The 18,857-nt window shown below is 44.5% G+C and overlaps 1 protein-coding gene across 13 annotated transcripts in view; it reads left to right on the top strand.

Moving 5' to 3' along the window:
* The window catches only part of SDK2 (sidekick cell adhesion molecule 2), a 346,988-nt gene that overhangs the window by 316,422 nt on the left and 11,709 nt on the right, over window positions 1-18,857 (top strand). For 10 of the 13 annotated variants that reach the window (XM_083489771.1, XM_083489780.1, XM_083489775.1 and 7 more), the window contains 9 exons: window positions 824-894; window positions 1,838-1,973; window positions 2,726-2,782; window positions 3,879-3,980; window positions 5,023-5,138; window positions 8,578-8,764; window positions 14,131-14,268; window positions 15,625-15,786; window positions 16,174-16,299. In XM_083489771.1, the coding sequence (XP_083345897.1) occupies window positions 824-894; window positions 1,838-1,973; window positions 2,726-2,782; window positions 3,879-3,980; window positions 5,023-5,138; window positions 8,578-8,764; window positions 14,131-14,268; window positions 15,625-15,786; window positions 16,174-16,299 (1,095 nt within the window). The remainder of the gene's footprint in view (window positions 1-823; window positions 895-1,837; window positions 1,974-2,725; window positions 2,783-3,878; window positions 3,981-5,022; window positions 5,139-8,577; window positions 8,765-14,130; window positions 14,269-15,624; window positions 15,787-16,173; window positions 16,300-18,857) is intronic. The other 3 variants (XM_083489772.1, XM_083489781.1, XM_083489778.1) reach the window with 1 other exon arrangement.

Genomic DNA, 18,857 nt, shown 5'->3' with positions numbered 1-18,857 from the left:
CTGAAGTGACCCTGATGCTGTTAGAACAGAGGAGGAGAGTTTGGGCTGCAGCTGCAGCTGGCTGCTGTGGGCTGCAAAACCAGTGTTGCAACGGACACCTTGGGGTTGGGGAAACTGGTAGATGGGAAAGGTTGGGGGTAATTTTGAAGAGCAGTAATAGGGACATGAAAGCATCATAGAGCGGTGTCTGTAGAGAAACTGGGAGTCGATGAAAGAAAATGAATACAGTGGTACCTTGGTAGTCGAACGGCTTGGCTCCCAAACAAATCAGCTCCCGAACACCACGAACCCAGAATTGAATGTTCCGGTTTGCAAACATTTTTCGGAAGCTGAACATCCAACGCAGCTTACGCAGCCTCCGATTGAGTGCAGGAAGCACCTGCAGCCAATTGGAAGCTGCACCTTGATTTTTGAATGGTTTCGGAAGTCAAACAGACTCCTGGAACAGATTAAGTTTGAGAACCATGATACCACTGTATTTCGAGGAAACAAATGGTTCTAAAGGGGGTAGGGAGGGGGCAATGATGGGCAGAGCAGATTGTCCAGCGGGCAAAGGACACCCAATACCAACTGGACCCAATATATTCCACATCGTGGAAATGCTCCGTCATCAAAAACCATTGTCTCCCTGCTTTGGAATTGCAAAATCCACTAATAATCTGTAAAATGGTAACCAGTTTGGGCCTTTACCAACGACAGGTTGTCAGCTGAGTGCAACAAGTAGCCTGCCGTTTCTCAGGGCTCTGTGTCTCATGAAGACAAGCAAGAACAGCTTGGATCTTCTTGCATTTGACTCATATATATTTTTCCCCTCTTTCCTCAGCCCCAGAGGAAGCTCCCACTATCTTGTCAGTGACCCCACACACCACCACATCTGTACTGATCCGCTGGCAGGTAGGGGGATGTACCTTTTCTTTCTCCCCCATTGGAACTCGATGAGTAGGAGAGCTGGAATGTTCAGGAGTTCTTGCTGTCTTGGGGGAAAGCTTCCGACCAATGAAACATGACTGTGCTGCGCAGTGGTTCTGGGTGGCATTCTGAGCTTATTTCTGATGGGCAGCAAATCTGGTAATGTCTCTGTCTTGAGCAGGCATAGGCAAACTCAGCCCTCCAGATGTTTTGGGACTACAACTCCCATCATCCCTGACAACTGGTCATGTTAGCTAGGGACGATGGGAGTTGTAGTCCCAAAACATCTGGAAGGCAGAGTTTGCCTATACCTGGTCTTGAGCATGGTCTTAGAAAGTTGAGTTTGAGAACGGTCATAAGATTTGCAACCATGTCTATTATGCGCAGATGTATACCTAGTTTCTGCACTTCAGCCCCAGCTCAACATTATTTATTCCACCCACAATAGCAGGTTTTCCTGTCAAAATGGGGCAGGTGACTTTGGTGATAAAACTGTGGACTCTGTTGAGTTTACATGCGTGTTGCAGCAAGGGGGTGGTGGAAGGCTATGGAGGATCTGAAAAGTGGGAAACAGAAATGTTTAACCAAACCAGTGTGAAATATTGGCTTGAGGGAGGCATCAGTAGTTTGGCTAGTACACCCAACCCATCCATTCCTCAAGGCAAAGAGCATATAAAGATGCTGAGACGCCTTTTGCCAGTCTCCAGTGATGCTTCCCTCCTGGCAATGACACGGAAGGGAAGCCCTGGCATTTCAGCACCACTTCCAGCTTTTGACTGGGCAATGGGAGGTGACAGTATTCGAAAGCAGGTGTAATATGGGACAGAATCCTTTTGTTGGAAGCCGGTCTCGCAAGTGTCAGCCGTGCAAGGGGAAGCAAATATTGTTTGTGAGCCCCTCGTTGATTTATCTGTGTCTCCTTCTGTAGGCTCCATCTGAGGACAGAATCAATGGCATCTTGCTAGGTTTTCGCATCCGCTACCGGGAGCTGGCATATGAAGGGGCGCGAGGATTCACTGCACGCAGTATCGGCAATCCCAGTGCAAAATGGGCAGAACTCACCTGTGAGTATGCTTGTGAGCAGTGAGGGTTCTGGGAACTGGAGAAAGTGAGAATTTAGCCAAGGTCTGCCCCTGCCCACTGCCTTCAACTTACACTGCAGCAAAAAAAACACACCAAGCCAACAAACACTAGCATGGGAACCATCATTCCAGAGCAAGCCACCCATAGCAAACACTGGTCCTAGGTACTGCCCAAGATTTAGCACCAGTGTACCCAGTACTTTCTCCAGTAACAAAAGTGACTTGACAAGCATTTTCCCTTGCAGTCATAAGTCAGTGCTGCAAGCATTCAGAAGCTGCCCTAGAATAATACATTGTTGTTCCCAGTGCACTTGAAATGGAAAACATTGATCTTAGCAAGTGGTTGGTATATTCAGCCCTATCAGCTCGGCCTTTTTAGTGTCTCTCTGAGAGAGACTTTTCCTTTTGGTTGAATTGCTGGATCCAGTGACTATGGGCTCTTGAGTCATTTGGGAAGATCTATCACCCAGGCTATCGTGATGCCCATAAACTCTTTCTGGTCAGGTTTGTCTTCGGTAGCTACAACCCCTCTCTGGGATATTTCCCCCCTTTCCTAATACTTCGTTGGAGATTTCTCGGTGTTCTTTGATGTGGCTGTGAGTTTCTCTCTTAGCTGCTTCTCCCTCACCCCTGATTGATGTCTGTTAGTCCTGCTTGCATTGTCGAGATGTTTATTTACATGTGGCTAACCTGCATTGACTGCTTCTCCCTTCTGACCACCTGCCACCCCACAGCAACGTATGCCATGCGGAACCTGACTGAGGCCTCCCTCACACAATACGAGCTGGACAGTAAGTGGGTGCTTCTCTTGTCTGTTCAATTGTTTCTGTTTGTGTTTCTGGTCTCTCTTGAATCCGGTTCCTATCTAGATTTTAGCACCGTCACCTACAGAGGGTGACTGGCAGCAGGGAGAACAGCAGCTCTTTCCTATTTTTGTTAGCACATCACTTCCTAGAGCCCAAGATGTCCTCCTTGCCCAAGGATAGCTTATTTTGCTTCCAATTAAAATCCCTAATCTGGCCAAAAAGAAAGTGCAAGTTCGCCATGAGTAGATTTCCCAGTTTCCTGATCACAATATAATAACAGAACTAGTTTTGTGTTTGTCATCCAAACACACAGGCAGTCCACATTTGCTTTTTATGGTGTTTTCCCTGTTAATTTGGATACTATTTCCTATCTTCTAGAGTGGAATAATAGAGAGCAAAGGGGAAATTTGTGGTAAATTTAGGGGCTTTATGTAGGGGCAGGGAAGTAAGGACTATGATTCATGAAGAAGAATTTTGCTTACATGAAATATCTCCCTTTCAATACTGTAAGGCCTGTTAAGGCTGTGTATGCAGTATATGTTTTTAAAACACATTTGAGGCACATTCTTTCCCTCAAATAATTCTGGGCACTATCACATGCCTGGGTTGCTGGGAAGCAGTAGTAGTAAATTACAGTGCCTGAAATATTTGAGGGAAAGAATGCATTTTGAACATTGGTATAAACGTATAGCATGCACACAACCTAAGACTCGTTTTACAACAAAGTTTACTTCAGCTTGCTTAGCTTTTGCTTAGAACCACGAAGGCTTTCTAAAGTGCTGGTTCACGTACTGGAAGCCAGACGTCACAATTAATTTTTCTGGTGCCCTTGCTCTGTCCTCTTACCTTCTGGAGAAATATCCTGGCACCATCTGCCACCTTTGCAAAGCGCTGTGAAGGAATTAGTACCGTTGTGGGAGTGGTGTCAGGTAGGAGCATGCAAAAAGGAGGGAAATGTGAGACCAGATCATAGCCAGGAATGCATACGCCACTACTTTTAAAGGCAACGCCAGAATTAAGAAACAAACTCTGCCTCTGCCTCCATGTATAACAATCTCCTTTCTGCCTCTCACCTCTGCAGACCTGAACAAGCACCGCCGCTATGAGATCCGAATGAGTGTCTACAATGCCGTGGGTGAGGGCCCCACCAGCTCACCACAGGAGGTCTTTGTGGGCGAGGCTGGTAAGCCAGGCATCTTTTTTTTCCTCCAGGAGCCGTTTTCTCTCTCAAGTTTCTGTTTCCCTATATCCTTGTGCTTCCTGAGAGCTTAGAGCATAAGCCTGAGGAGGGAGCAGGCTGGCAGGCTAAAACAGCAACAAATTGTATTGCCTGCAGCTCTAGTGCAAGCCTACAAGTAAGGGCCATAGTTCAGTGGTACAGCATCTGCTTTGCATGCAGAAGGGCCCAGGTGCAAATCTCAGCATCTCCAGGTAGGGTTGGGAAGGACTCCCTGGGCCGAAAACCCGGAGAGCTGTTGCCTGTCAGCGCAGACAATACAGTAGCCTAACTCTGTATAAGTACGTTTCCGAGCACAATTCAAAGTGTTGGTACTGACCTTTAAAGCCCTAAGTGGCCTCGGTTCAGTATACCTGAAGGGGTGTTTCCACCCCCATTGTTCTGCCCGGACACTGAGGTCCAGTGCCGAGGGCCTTCTGGCGGTTCCCTCACTGCAAGAAGCCAAGTTACAGGGAACCAGGCAGAGGGCCTTCTCAGTAGTGGCACCCGCCCTGTGGAATGCACTCCCACCAGATGTCAAAGAGAAAAACAACTACCAGATTTTTAAAAGACATCTGAAGGCAGCCCTGTTTAGGGAAGCTTTTAATGTTTAATAGGTTATTGTATTTTAATGTTCTGTTGGAAGCCGCCAGAGTGGCTGGGGAAACCCAGCCAGATGGGCGGGGTATAAATAATAAATTATTATTATTATTATTATTATTATTATTATTATTATTATTATTAGGCAGGTTCCTATGTCTCACACCCAATAGTTTCCAGCAGATCCATTCCTTAATCAATACAGAGGCAGCTGCGAGCAAAAGGTCATTAGGGGTGGATCCCAAGAGCAGACAGGTCTGTGGCCAAGCCCGGAAGCTCATGTAGGGTAAACAAACATCCATTCCAAACCAAAAAAACAGTCCCTGCTTCTCTGTGGACTTGTCAGAGCATCAATTAACTCAGGCCAGGCACGTGCCTTTTTGCTGACATCTGGTTCTTCTCTCTTCAGTCCCTGCGGCTGCACCACAGAATGTGGCTATCCAAAGTGCCACGGCCACCCAGCTCGACATCACATGGGAGCCGCCACCCCCCGAGGCACAGAACGGAGACATCCAAGGGTACAAGGTACTAGGCCATAGGAGGGAGGGATCTGGGCTACAGGTGAAGAAGGCTGGTGCACTTGTCACCCTGGGGGACATTTGTGGATAGGAGGCAAAATCTTTTGCACTGCAGAGACTGTAAAGGGAGTTGCCGTTGTTGTTGCTACTGCTGCTGCCACATAAACGTATTGCGGCGTCTTCTTGCATATTCCTCTACAGCCTAATATGTTAAAAAAGCTCGCAGTAATGGGGAATGGTGTTCCAGTGCATGATGTCAGGCTGGATTGGGGTAGCCCATGTGATTCCCTTCTGATGTTGTAACCCTCCCGCTCACATCAGCCCCAGCCAGCATGAGTAGTAGTCAGGAATGATGGGAGTTGTAGTCCATATCATCAGGAGGGTACCACGTTGGCCTACGAGTGACTTGCAGCAGTTCGGAATCTACTTTAAAGCCAGCAGATATTCTGGCTGGATCCATTTATAGGGTGGGGCTGTTGACTGCAGCAGCCCTAGATCTATTGGAGAATGGAAATGAAACAAGCAATAATTATTATTTTTTTCGGGGAGGGGAGATGTGTTTCTACATTTCCCCTGCAAGTGATGCTGTTGAGCTTCAAATAAAACACTGGAGTTTCACATGCTGTGCCTTCTCAGGATTGCTTTTGTCCCTGGGGAACTAAGGGCTGCTCTGCGCCTTATGTTTTTTATGGGTACGTTCAAAATGCACAAGCCCGGCAACCTTTTAAAACTGTAAAATGTGTCAGGTGCAAATTTACAACAGATGCATTCCTCCAGGAGACTGAGTTTGGCCATTGCAATATATGCTTGAGATAATAATAAAAAAATTATTTATACCCCGCCCTCCCCAGCCAAGACTGGGCTCAGGGCAGCTAACACCAAATATAAAAACAATTGATTGAAATACAGCTTTAAAAAACAAAATTAAAATACAACATAAAACATTAAAATGCAGCCTCATTTCATTGGAAACTCAAATCAAAAACTTTTCATTTTGGGATGAAAACGTCAAGTCTTCACCAAGGATGACTATCCAGATGGCAAACGTTTGTCACCATGTGGCATGTGAAATGACCTTAGTTCTGGGCTGTTCATGTGATTTGTTCAAGCCCAGCATAGACTCTCTGTTTCTCAAAGTGCTTAAAAGCCTGTCCCCTGGATTGTGGCAGATGACAGAGCATCCAGCCACCATACTGTGGAACTGGAACTAGCCTCTTGCCAATCCCTGCACAGCCATTCTTCATCCTGTCTTCAAGCATCCCATCCGTGATCTAGCAGGGCACTTTACAAGCCAGTAGATCTGCGGTTTTGGAAAGTTGCTTCCTTGTTTCCTAAGAAACCTCCATGGGTGCCGGGAAGTGTTGCCATGGAGCCTGCTTGCTGCAGTCTCTCTGGCGCCTTGACTTCATGGCTTGGTGGGATGGTCCGGCTTCTCTGTGGAAGTCTGGATATCACCCAAGAGTGACTTCAGAGGTGCACTGTTCACTACTCCATTCTTAGTCCATCCCCATGAGCCAAGGCTGCAAAATGGATTGCCTGTGCTGTCTTGCCTAGTTCAGGGGCCAACATGTCCTAATTGTTATGTGCCCATTTAACGGAAGAAGCACACCTTCCCCGTTGAGAATCCTCAGGGGGAAATCTTTTGAGGTGCTTAATTCATTTCATAGCCTTTGGAAACGTGTTTTCACTGGCCAGCTGAAAAGTTTCTGGAACATAGTGGCATGAGCTAGGTATAAGAAAATTTCTCTCTGTGTGTAACAAGGAGATTTATGTCCTGTGCTTTGAATAAATGAAAGAAACTTTTGCACACACATTTATTGGGCATTAGGACTTTTATCCTGAAAAAAAATATTTATGTATGCCATTACGGTGGCCTGTGTTTTGTTAGCCTAAAAATGGAAAACGAGCGCGGTCCCAACTAAAGAAGAATGGCAACTTAAACTGATGGAATATACGCAGCTTGCAGATCTAACTTATAGAATAAGAGAACAAGAAGAACATTTGTTTAAAGAAGATTGGGAAATGTTTATTGAATATATGGGGGGAAATTGTATACACTTGAAAATGTTGGCAGCATTAGGAAAAATTCAACAATGTAAATAAGTTTTGATGGAAGTAGTAATGAAATACTGAATGGTTTAGTTTATATAAAATAAGCAGGGATTTATGTTGTGCAAAATGAACCATGGAAAGAGCAGAAGGGAAGTCATTGATATTTTAAGGTTGTTTAAATGAATATTCTAAATTGTAAAACAGAAACTTTAATTTTATATACATACAGAGAGAGAGAGAGAGAAAAGGACTTGTATCCAACTAAGTCAAACTCAGAGGAGTTCCATTGGGATTAATTTAAGTTAACCAAGCATATTGATTTCATTGGGCCTCTTCTAAATTTGAGTTACTTGAGTAAATTTGAGTTTATCGACGCTTACCTTTTTTCCCTTCTCTTTCTAGGCAGAGCTCTACACTTTAATGCCCCATTTTAATAATAATAATAATAATAATAATAATAATAATAATAATAATAATAAATTGCCCCCAAGCTTTCCCTCTGAAACACCACTCTTTAAAGCTGAACTGGAGCAAACATCAATTACGAGGTTTCCCACGGATTGACGTTTGCTCCAATTGAGCTGTAAAGAGCAGGTTTTCACTGGGAAAGATCCGGAGCCCTAAAAGGGCTCTTGAACATGGAGCTTTAAATTGTGGGCCCTGCCTGGAAAGAGCAGAGAAAAGGTAAAGTGTGGATAAGCCCTGAGTTGGAAAGAACCCAGTGTTTTTGGCTTTAGCTGCATCTGAACCTACGGCAAAGGACTGGGGTAGCAGAGAGCAACAAAGGACAGAGAGATGTTAAAATAATGGACGGTGGCCAGAGAGCCAAGAGTAAAAAATATTTTAGCATTGTACCTGGGCATCTGCTGTTCCCCAGGATAGTAGGGCACAGTCATAGTTAGCAGGCCCATCATGCCGGTGGACTCCCTCTTTCCACCTGTCCCTACCTCCATCTCTGGATTTCCTCTTTAAATCTCCCTCCCGCTGCAGCCCTACTCACTGTGGCAAACTTGTTATATGCCTCCATCATCCAGTTCTCACCAGGTGACCATCCCTTAGCCATGCCGGCTGGGGCTGATGGCAGCTGGAATGCAACCACACCTGCAAGACCACAGGTTCCCTTTCCTCCATTCTAGATGGTTGAGCTACTGCCTGACTTGTATGAATTGAGGAAATTATTAGCAGGACAAGCCTATGCTGATAAAGGCTGTAGCAATTCCAAGGAGCAAACAACAAGTGTGTGTGTGTGTGTGTGTGTGTGTATGACACTCCACATTTCGGAGTAGCAGCATTGTTGGAAACACATTGGTGACCACAAAGAGAGAAATGGGTGCTACTCCTCTCCCCCCCCCCCCCAATTTTCCTCACTACGCCCCATTTCCTCTTTCCTACAGATCTATTTCTGGGAGGCCCAGCGGCAGAACGAAACAGAACGGGTGAAAACGCTCTTCCTGCCGGAGAACGGCGTCAAGCTCAAGAATCTGACTGGCTACACCGCCTACCTTGTCACCATCCTGGCCTTCAATGCTGCAGGCGATGGGCCCCGCAGCGCCCCTATCAAGGGCAGGACGCAGCAAGCAGGTGGGATAGGAGGGAGGAGAGGCAGCGGCGACTTGGCTGTGAAAAGCAGTTTGCAGGTCCTGTCCTGATGTGCTGAGTTGGGCCGGGGTTGGGAAGACATGAGCACGACCACGATGGGGAGTGTTCGTTCTCATTCAGTCTCACAGATGAGGTTGTTTTTTTAACGTGTGTGGCCAAAGGACTTCTCTCTGTATAAGCAGCAAATCTTTTTTGGTCCAACTACAGTGGTGCCTTGGTTTAAGAACAGCCTAGTTTATGAACAACTTGCTGCAAACCCGGAAGCAGGTGTTTTGGTTTGTGAACTTTGCCTTGAACTTTCCTATTGAGTGTGTTCCATTTGTAAACTGAGTCCCCCGCTGCTATGGGAAAGCATGCCTTGGTTTAAGAACACTTTGGTTTAAGAACCGACTTCCGGAACAGATTAAGTTCGTAAACCAAGGTACCACTGTATACTGCTATGGCCTGTCGGCTATGCAAATAAAGTCTATTGATTGATTGTATACTGATAGGTCATCACCTCCCTTTTGCATCCTCTTAACTGCAGTCTTAAGCTCCCACCCGCATTCTCCTTTTCCTCTTATTTTTTTTAAATAGTTTTTATTAAGGTTTATAGAGAAAAATGCAAAGCTTAATACCTTTCCCCCACCCTCCTTCCTCTTTTTCCCCCCAAATAATATTTATTATTTTCAGTAGATAAACATAATAAAAAAGAAGAGATTAACAATAATAAAGACAAACAAAAAATAGGAGAAAAAGAGAAAAAAAGGGGAAAAATGCATACCACATATTACCACTTAATTAATTAAAATTAAGTACCATCCATCTTCATAAACATAGTATTTGATTTCCTCAAATCTCTTCCATCGGAATTTCTTAGTAATTATATGTAGCAGTTTCCAATATCAGTGTCTTAAAAGACCATATCACAGTCCTAATCATATTACATAACCCTCCTTCCTCTTAACCAAACCAAGACTTTTATTTCGATACAATAAAAATACAAAAGGGGGAGGGGGGATAATAGAGAAAGAAAAATGAAAGAAAGATGACTAGAAAAGAGGTTAAAAGAGATAGATAGAAAAATAAGATTCAGAGAGTGAAGAACTTCCAATTCTTCATCTGTCCACTATATAAAACATTCACTTCATCCGGTCCTCTTAATTTTGCATGAGCATCCCACAGCATCCCAGCATGTCTCTGCCGCCACCAGCTGAATCCTGAGCCCCCACCTCCCCTGTGCTTCAACCCCAAGTTCCTGCTTCTCCTGAATCTTCAAGCCCCTCTCTGACTAGGAGCTTGACTCTTGAGCTGGGACGTTGCTGCTCTGTGTGCATTGCTGTGCTGAGATGCAGCAGAACCGTTGAACTGTTGACCTTGGGCTGCATTTGATGCCCAACAAAAGACACATGTACTTCTGTGGCCTGAACCCCTGTGCTCAATCCTCAACAGGCACCTGCTTTGTTCCTTTGCGTCACCTGCTCCCCTCCTCTTCCTTCCAGCTATGAGCTTCAAAACATCCTCAGGTTACATGTTTGGAGATCAAAGCCAACAAGAAAGGAAAGAAGGAGAGGCTTGTGGGCCATATCCACCGCCAGCAGCTTTGGCTGGTGAAAACTCCTTTAAGCCAAGGGCACTGCTGAGTGAGGATCTGGGCTTGTATCTGTATTTCCTGCTATGCAGAGAGGAAGTTGGGGCTGTCTTGGACTGCGCTTCGCTGGCTTCCCATTCCTTGGATCTTCGGGGTTGTTGTTGGCACAGCATAAAGGAGCATGAAAAGAATTGCAGCGATGACTTTGGCCAGAGCAGTTTAGGACAGCTTCTCCCATTTCCCCTCTTTGCAGGCCCCCTGCTCGGCTCTAAAAATGACTGCGCCAAAGGTTCAAGTCGCTGACTTTGAATGGACTCGGCTAAAATACAAAACAAAACAAAACAAAACAAAACAAAACAAAAAAACTGCATTCAGCCTAATGCCCTGAGACAATGGTCTCTCTGTTAGAAGTTTCCAGTGCCTTGGTGAGAAAAGAGGTTTGAGATACTGTGCATCTGCAAAGAGTTTTTCTTCCAGGGGATGCTACTTTAGGAGTTTCTGGTTTTAGGAATCCTAATCTTCTGCCAGTGCTTTGCAGAGTATGAGAGATAGCAAGTAAATAAAGCTAGATTTAGCTTTTCATTAAAGGGGGGGGGTGTAATCTTCAGTTTGAGAATGCTTTTGGGCTGGATGTTTGTGGTTTATTTTTACTAGCTTTTAATCATTTAATTGCTATAAGTTTATTCTACCTGTCCATCTCCTTGGAGCCCCCTCTCCCTTAAAGGCAGTATAAACTTTAAAACTTTATAAAATTTAAAATGAATAAAAATAAGGGCATAACTAGATGAGCTGCTATTTGCTCCAGGTAGGGAAATATACAGATATCTTAGGGTAGTCTTCCCCAACCAGGGGCCCTCCAGGGCTTGATCTAGACACATCAAAGAAGCTTTTCAGTTAAACACGTTGTAAACTTAGTATGAGAAATCAGGTTGGCAAAAACCGAACTCCACAGCACCATCTGGTGTCACAGTGTTGTAATGCATATACAATGCATCTAAAGCGCTTTTTCTTTGCCAATGTAGCTGAGTCCCAGAAGTTGTGGGATTACAACTCCCCCTTTCCCAGACCATTGACTATGCTACCTGCGGCTGATGTGAATTAAAGTCTAAAACTTCTGCTGAGGAAAAGGTTGAGGAAGACTGCTTTACAAGTCTAGGTAGATTTCCCCCCAGGAATAAATAATAGCTTGGGGTGTGTGATCTTAAGAAAAGGAAGAAGTTAGAATATACAGTTGGGAATCATTTTGTTTAGGTCTAATAATATATTTGAAAAGATATGAAGGATACAGACCAGGATGTCTGTTTTGCTAGAAGACCTAGTTGGCCCCAGTAACAACGGGATGCTAGACAAGAAAATTTCTTTACCATCCCTAGGTGCAGCCACACTTCCAATGAAAACCGTGGCTTGGCTTACTTGCTTAAGCCACCAGGATCATTTAGCCTAACTTTATTTCTTTAGCGGTTTTTATAAAACTCCTCCTCCTTCTTCTTGACAAGGCTGTTGTCAGTTCCAGCTAAGATACAGAAAACTGAAAATGAAGGGCAGTTGCTTGTTCAGTACAAAGGAGTGAACTGCTGTTAAGCAGTCTAGGGAATCCCGCAAGCATAATAATAGCATTAACTATATATATATTAAACCCTTTAAAAAAATAATTTGATTTTCTGAGGATCAGGCTCATGAACTACTGTACTCTCTAAACTAGCACTATGAGATGTTTTCTTATTTATTTCATTCATGCTTTCACACTAGTGCCACAGTGTTACTGCCAAAGCAGTAACCGTTTCCCAAAATAATCCAGACATGTGAAATGCCTTGGTTGTCAAGGAAACAAGCAGCAGAGCATGGGGTCGGGAAACAATAGCCCTAGCCCAATTCCACCTGCACAGATTTGTTATCTTTATTTCTTTCTCCAAACCTTTATTAGGCATTACAGATACAGACCATTTTAAAACATCCATATGCCAAAAAATAATAATATCAAAATATATACAAAAAAAGCCATCTAAGATGTATAGCAACATAAATTTTCATTGGGAGTGTCTTCCCGCTATATTATGTGATGTTGTGGGAAAAGCTTTATTATCAAACAATAGACATGCTATAGAGCCCTGTCCCTACTACATTTTCAGAGCCAGGTTGTGGGAATTGTTCGGCCCCAGACAGATTAAAACCGTCAGCACAGTTTCAAAAGTAGTTAACAACTTCCTAGAAAATTAGAAATCTGAGGAGATCAGCTTCCTTCCTGGGATTTCTTGGTTTTCTGCCTGCTTGCTTCCTTCTGTGACTTCCTTCTGTTTAATAGGCTTGCTGTGGGAGTTTTGTGGAGTCTCACTGCCGCTAGAGCTGGCCTTGAAGGCAGCCCCTTGCTGCTTTGTAAGGCAATGCACATGCAATTTCTGCACATGTAGGTTTCCCCTTCTCAGATGTTCTCGCCCAACCTGTGGCGGTGAGGTGAACGCTGTGATTTCAGGAGCGGGTCCAGCAAGGTGGCGCCACGATCCCTTTATTTTTTCGAAACTTTGGCCTAGTTAAACATTATTTCAGCCTTCTGCACTTTCCTTTGCCTACCTTTGGTTTCCCAATCCACGGTCTCCTCCGTTTTCAGTCTGCCTCAGGCTCCACTTTTCCCTTTTCTGGCTCCCTTAACCACATTGTCCATTCTCCCCTCCTACATTCCATACTTTACCACCTTAAAACTAAATTTTAACCATTCTATGGGGTGGCCTGTCCCTAGGTTTCATTCTCATCACCACCATGAACCTGAAAGAGAGATTCTGCCCTGATGTGGTTGCCTTTTAAAACTATGAGCTATCCAGAGGTTGAGCTGCTTTTCCTCCCTAGGATTCACAAAAGGGAGGCAGCATTTGGCTGGGAGTCTCCTGACTGGCCATTGTGAGGGCAGGATACTGCACTATAGATGGGCCTTTGGTCTGATCCATCAAGAGTCTTCTTGTATTCTTGAGGGATAGTTCAGTATACATTCCTTTTTAATCTGTTCTATAAACAGCGGGTGTGCAAAGTGTTTTGCAATCATTGGCATTGCTAAATTCTAGTGTGCAAAGTTCTTCCCAGTCCTTCCTGGAACCGTTTTCACAATAGTTACACACACACACACAAGCAATTCTGACTTCTACTATTGAAACCCAGCTGGAGGAAGTTAAAATCAGCTAGTGGATGGTATTTGTAAGGGAGAATCTGTGGGTAGGAAAGGCTTAAGCACCCGAGACCTGAGAGTATAGGGTGGTATACAATTTTAAATTATTATTATTATTATTATTATTATTATTAGCTGGTTCTCCCTAGTAAATGTCCCATCACCGGCCCATGTATTGCCATTGTGAGGGAAACACAATGTTGGGCTCTTCATGCTTCCCTTTCAACATCTGTTTTGGCCCTGGTTTATTCCCGTTTGACAGATGTGATGAAGAGCCACCATCACTGGCCCATGACCCTCCAGTGAATTCTTGGTTGAGTGGGGGTTACCGTCTCCTCTTCTGGGTTTTTAAGTACTTAACCCATGTTGTCCCCTTCCCCAGCTGCTCTTAGACCAGATATCTCTGCTTCCCGTCCTGCCATTGTTCTGTCTTGTTTTCCTTCACTGGCTGTGCAAAAGGTCACCGGTATTCAAGGACTGATAGAATTTCTTTCAATGGATTGTACTTCCTTCTGGAGATTAGTGGCGGGTTGCTAGACCACCTCCATCCACAAGGCCATGTTGTTGATGAGAAAGCCTAACGTCGCCCATAACTTCTAACTCCTTCCTTTTCTTTCCTCGCAGCCCCCAGCTCACCAGGCTCCATCAGATTCAGTGAGCTCACCACCACCTCCGTGAATGTCTCCTGGGAGCCACCAATTTTCCCTAATGGAATCCTGGAGGGCTACCGACTCATCTATGAACCTTGCATGCCTGTGGATGGTGAGGGTCTTTGAGAACAGGGTCTGGTGTTGTGTGTGCATGTGAAGGTTTATGAATGTGCATGAATTAGTGAGTCAGTTGTGTGTTTGAAGTAGTGTAGTGAATCGATTAAAACAAGCAAGACTGATAAAACAAGTCTGTCTCGTGTTTCGAATCATGTTACAGTTTTTATCTGGGAATATGTGAAAAGTCCAGTGTCTCAAGGTATCTGAATTTAATAGCAATCTTGTTGTGAACCCTTTCCCAATACAAAGCAACTAATATGCTATTTATTCTAGGGCTTTTGTTGGCATTGTTTCAAACGGAGCAGTTAGTGGCATGTAGCCTAGACATCTATTCACAGCTCAAGTCCATTTTTATTTTTGGGTCGCCACAGCAGTATAGGAGGGAAGTGTTTTTTTATTTTGTGGACAGACAGTACAATGAATCATGACCATTAGAACTTAATTTCTAAAAGCTAACTGTAACCCCAGAACCTTTTTATCTTCACATTCTGTTTCCTAATCTGAGACGTGTAGGTCAGCTGTGCATACTCAGTAGTAATGGAAAGGCATTCTGCACATGCTCAAATGCCTTTTTTTAATTCTCGGATTGCCAGCGCTAAAAAAACGGTTTCTGGAATGTGTGTTTATCAAGCACTGTGTATTCAATATTCCAGTGTGAAATTCGGTGATAATATTCAGGCATATGTTCTATCCCCCTCTTGCTTAAAAATGAGCTTTCTGGTATCCCCATTTTTCTACTACTTCCCTTTCCTGGAAAAAAAGCATTATTTAAAATAAAAATAATAATAGGTCCCAGGCTCAAATGGCTTTACTGTCTTGTACTGCCCCATAAGGTCATATGCCGTTCCATGTATATAATTTTCTGATCAACAAAAACAAATGAATAACTAGGCCACAAGTTTTCACAAAGAATATCCAACTAATATAAAGGAATAGTTGGTTTCACACTCCCACATGCTACTAATGTCAGAACATAATCACAGTTAATGCTGAAACATTATTAACTGACCAAATAAATCCTTCCACATCCATCCATGCATCTGAAGTCCCTCTAACCTAAGGATCTAGCATTAATAAATGCAGTGAAACCATTCCATGGTATTAGGTGCCATTCCTTATCCTGTAAAAACAGCAACATAGACCCATATAAAATACCCAACATATTAAGGTATTTATCTGTGCTGGAAGGAATAAGCAATAATGTAAGCTATAAGAAACTAGGAACTAAGCCTAAGAGAGTTTGGATTTGATAAATTGCAGCAACTTAGCTGCAGGGAAAGTTCTGTGGCTGCAGGTGACCATTGATGGGGTTGCGTGCCTAATCCCTAAATTCTGCCTCTCTCTCCTGCAGGTGTGAGCAAGATTGTAACAGTGGATGTGAAGGGAAACAGTCCCCTATGGTTGAAAGTCAAAGATCTAGCAGAAGGAGTCACTTACCGGTTCCGAATCCGAGCCAAGACTTTTACGTACGGACCAGAAGTAGAAGCCAATATCACCACTGGGCCAGGAGAAGGTAAACTAAGAGCCAGGGGTGGACAGGGGAAACCTTTATCTGCCACTTCATGTACTGATATATAGATCTTGCACAGTATTGTGAATTGAACTCTTGAATTTCTCTAGGGAGCAACTGTCCTGGTTGATTGGTAATGTACTAATGATGTACCAAAAAAAAGTGATGTACTATTTAAAGCCACATGGAATCAGCAAACTGGACCTCTGTTGAAAGCATCTACAAACCCACCCTTTGGGGAATGGACATGGTTAGATGGGATTAGCAGTTTTTCTTGCCTAGGGCTTGTATTTAGCAAGGGGGGGGGAGGAAAGAAATGATTCCTTGGTTACTTGCTCCACAGTCTCGCAGCACGATTTCTGTACTGAAAATGTCTTTCTTGGTTCCCAGGTGCTCCAGGTCCTCCAGGTGAGCCCTTCATCTCCAGGTACGGCTCAGCTATCACAATCCACTGGTCAAGTGGTGACCCTGGGAAAGGTCCTATCACCAGATACGTGATTGAGGCGCGTCCTTCAGGTACCAGCTCTGCGCTCAGTTCACGTCCCCCTTGGCTGACTCAGCCATTAGCAGTCCTAAAGTTGGAACGTGGGAGGGGAAAAAACAGCAGTTCCTGATATGGACCTTTCAGGATCATGATCCCAAAAGATGAGGCTTCGTTTCCAAACCCAAGATGTGCCCAAAGCATCAGCCTGCCCGAAAGTCAGTGCTTCTGTTATGCAAGTTCTCTCTTCTAATCCCAAATAATCAGGAGATTGGGTTTACCCACTGGTAACTACTCTCTGCAAATGTTCAGAGGCATTGGGTGGTGTCCAACTAAGTCTTATTCAGTGCAGAAACATTGAAACTAATGACCGTGACTAAGTTAGGTCCATTGATTTCACTGGGTCTTCTCTGAGTAAGCCTCAGTTGAATGCCACCCATTTTCTCTTAATTATTCTGGCGTATATTGTAGGCTGATCCCATAGCTGTCAACTTTTCCCTTTTCTTGCGAGGAATCCTATTTGGAATAAGGGAATTTCCCTTTAAAAAAGGGGAAACGTTGACAGCTATGGCTGATCCAGTTGTAGCTTGGAAAGGGAAGGGAGGTGCCGTGGTGCAGAGGGGAAAGGGTTGCACTGGGGGACTGTGAGAGTAAGAACCACCTGCCTTCAGAGACCATAGCTGGTGTTTCCCACATGAGTACAGCCAAGAAATGCAGGGCACCTGCCTGCCAGTTGATTTGGCATCCATAAGACATTCACCTGTCCTGGCCGCATCTGATGGTGCCTGGAATGGATGTCACCTAGTGAGGTAGAACTCAAAGAGCACTGCAGGGTAGGAGCACGAGTCTTTCAGCACGAGCCTTCGTGGCAATTAACAGGCCCCGTGCCACGCCATCTGCTCTTCCTTGTCCTCTCTCCCTTTTACTCACAGCAGCCTTATTAAAAAGCAAGCCAGAGTCCATTTCAAAGCACTGGAGTGATTTATCCCCTTGCATCTGCCCTGCTCTTGGGCTGCAGGTCCATCAATCATCCTCTCCATTCCCCAGAGGGAGACGGGAGCAGGCAGAATGTTTCACGAGCCACAAGCTTCCTCTTGGGGATGGAGACTCTCCCCCTCTAGTCAATCCCTAAAGGAGCTTACACGTTAGAAGCAAGCAATCTGCCTGCATTGAGCGAAGCAGGTTGTAATCCGCCATCATAAACGACCTCTTGGACACGCGAGGAAATGGACACATACAAGTTGGGAGACCCGACTCACCTGAGGTTTGCACGCTGGGATGTGAGAGCTTGGATATCCAGTCCCTTGTAGCTATTAGGCTACAACCAACGGTGTTAGGACCCAGAGACGTCCTAATTAAGTAATCGCCAAACTCCATGCTGAGTACAGTATGCTAATGTGGTACAAAAGAGCTGTTAAATGTGCCATGAGAAATAAATGTTCTGCAAACCCACCCACTGAGGAGGCCGCCCATTGTCTCTTTGGATGAATTACCAACCTGACCTAGTCTCCTCCAAGTCACCCTCTGCCTTTAGGAAAGACCATTCTGCACCATCGCTGCAGCGAATGTTAACAGGGTCAGTCAAGCTACTCCTGGTTCAGACAGTGCAGGAGCAGAATCTCCTGCCTTGAGGAGGAAGGCAGTGACTCACAATGGCATTTCCAGGGCGGGGATGGTGGGTCAGGTTGAGAGAGTGTGTAGTAATTCAGATCAACCCAAGGAGCCCACAGTCATGAGAAGCAATGACTCCATTTTATTTGGCCACAGTGTGCACAGAAAAACCTCATCACCCCTCTGTTAGCCTTCCTGTGGTCTTCTCCCATCGTTCTTCTGAGAGTCATGGGGCACGTAGAGATTGCTCCATCTTCACCTGTCCTTTGCCAGCTTGGACGCCGGCAATATAGCCTTGGTCTACGTATGATTTTGATGCTGAGAGGGGGCTGCCTATTTCTGCCAAATTACCATGATGTGCCACAAATGCAAGGTATTTTGTGACACACCCCTAAATTAAAGGTTCAAAAAATATTTTAGCTCATTCAATTGATGTTAATGCTATTACAGACAAGGCTAGTCTTTCCTTTAGGACTACACGGGCTTCAGGTCTACCCAAGAGTCCACCACCACTGTGACCTGCTGTTGTCTTGAGCATACTGTTCAGCAATATGTCCTTGCCACTCTTCTCTGAATCAGAGAGCCTTAGGGATTATAATGTCTCAGGAGTCAATTTAGCCCACCTTCTGGGTTGGCTCCATCATCAGATATGTAGAACTAATTAAAGCCGAAGCTTCCTGGACAGTTATGTACCCAGCATACCTTTTAAAGAACAAGGACATTTTCAGAACAAGTTCCGTCAGTCAGCGTCTCTTCAGAGCTGGAATTTCTTTTGCGTTACTTAATAACCTTATACATGCAGTCAAATGTCTGCAAATACATTTTGTATGGGCAGCTTGTGCTTCATTTGACCATGCTTTATTCAAATGTATAAAAAATTAAGGATCACTGGCATGTACATCATGCTAACATAGCAAATAATTATGTGAACTTTGCAAATGTCTGAAAATAGGCTGTATCAATTATTGTCATTTTTAGGGAG

Source organism: Podarcis liolepis, assembly GCF_965112155.1.
Source record: "Podarcis liolepis genome assembly, chromosome: 2".
Lineage (NCBI taxonomy): Eukaryota > Metazoa > Chordata > Lepidosauria > Squamata > Lacertidae > Podarcis > Podarcis liolepis.
This window is presented reverse-complemented; position numbering and strand designations above follow the sequence as displayed.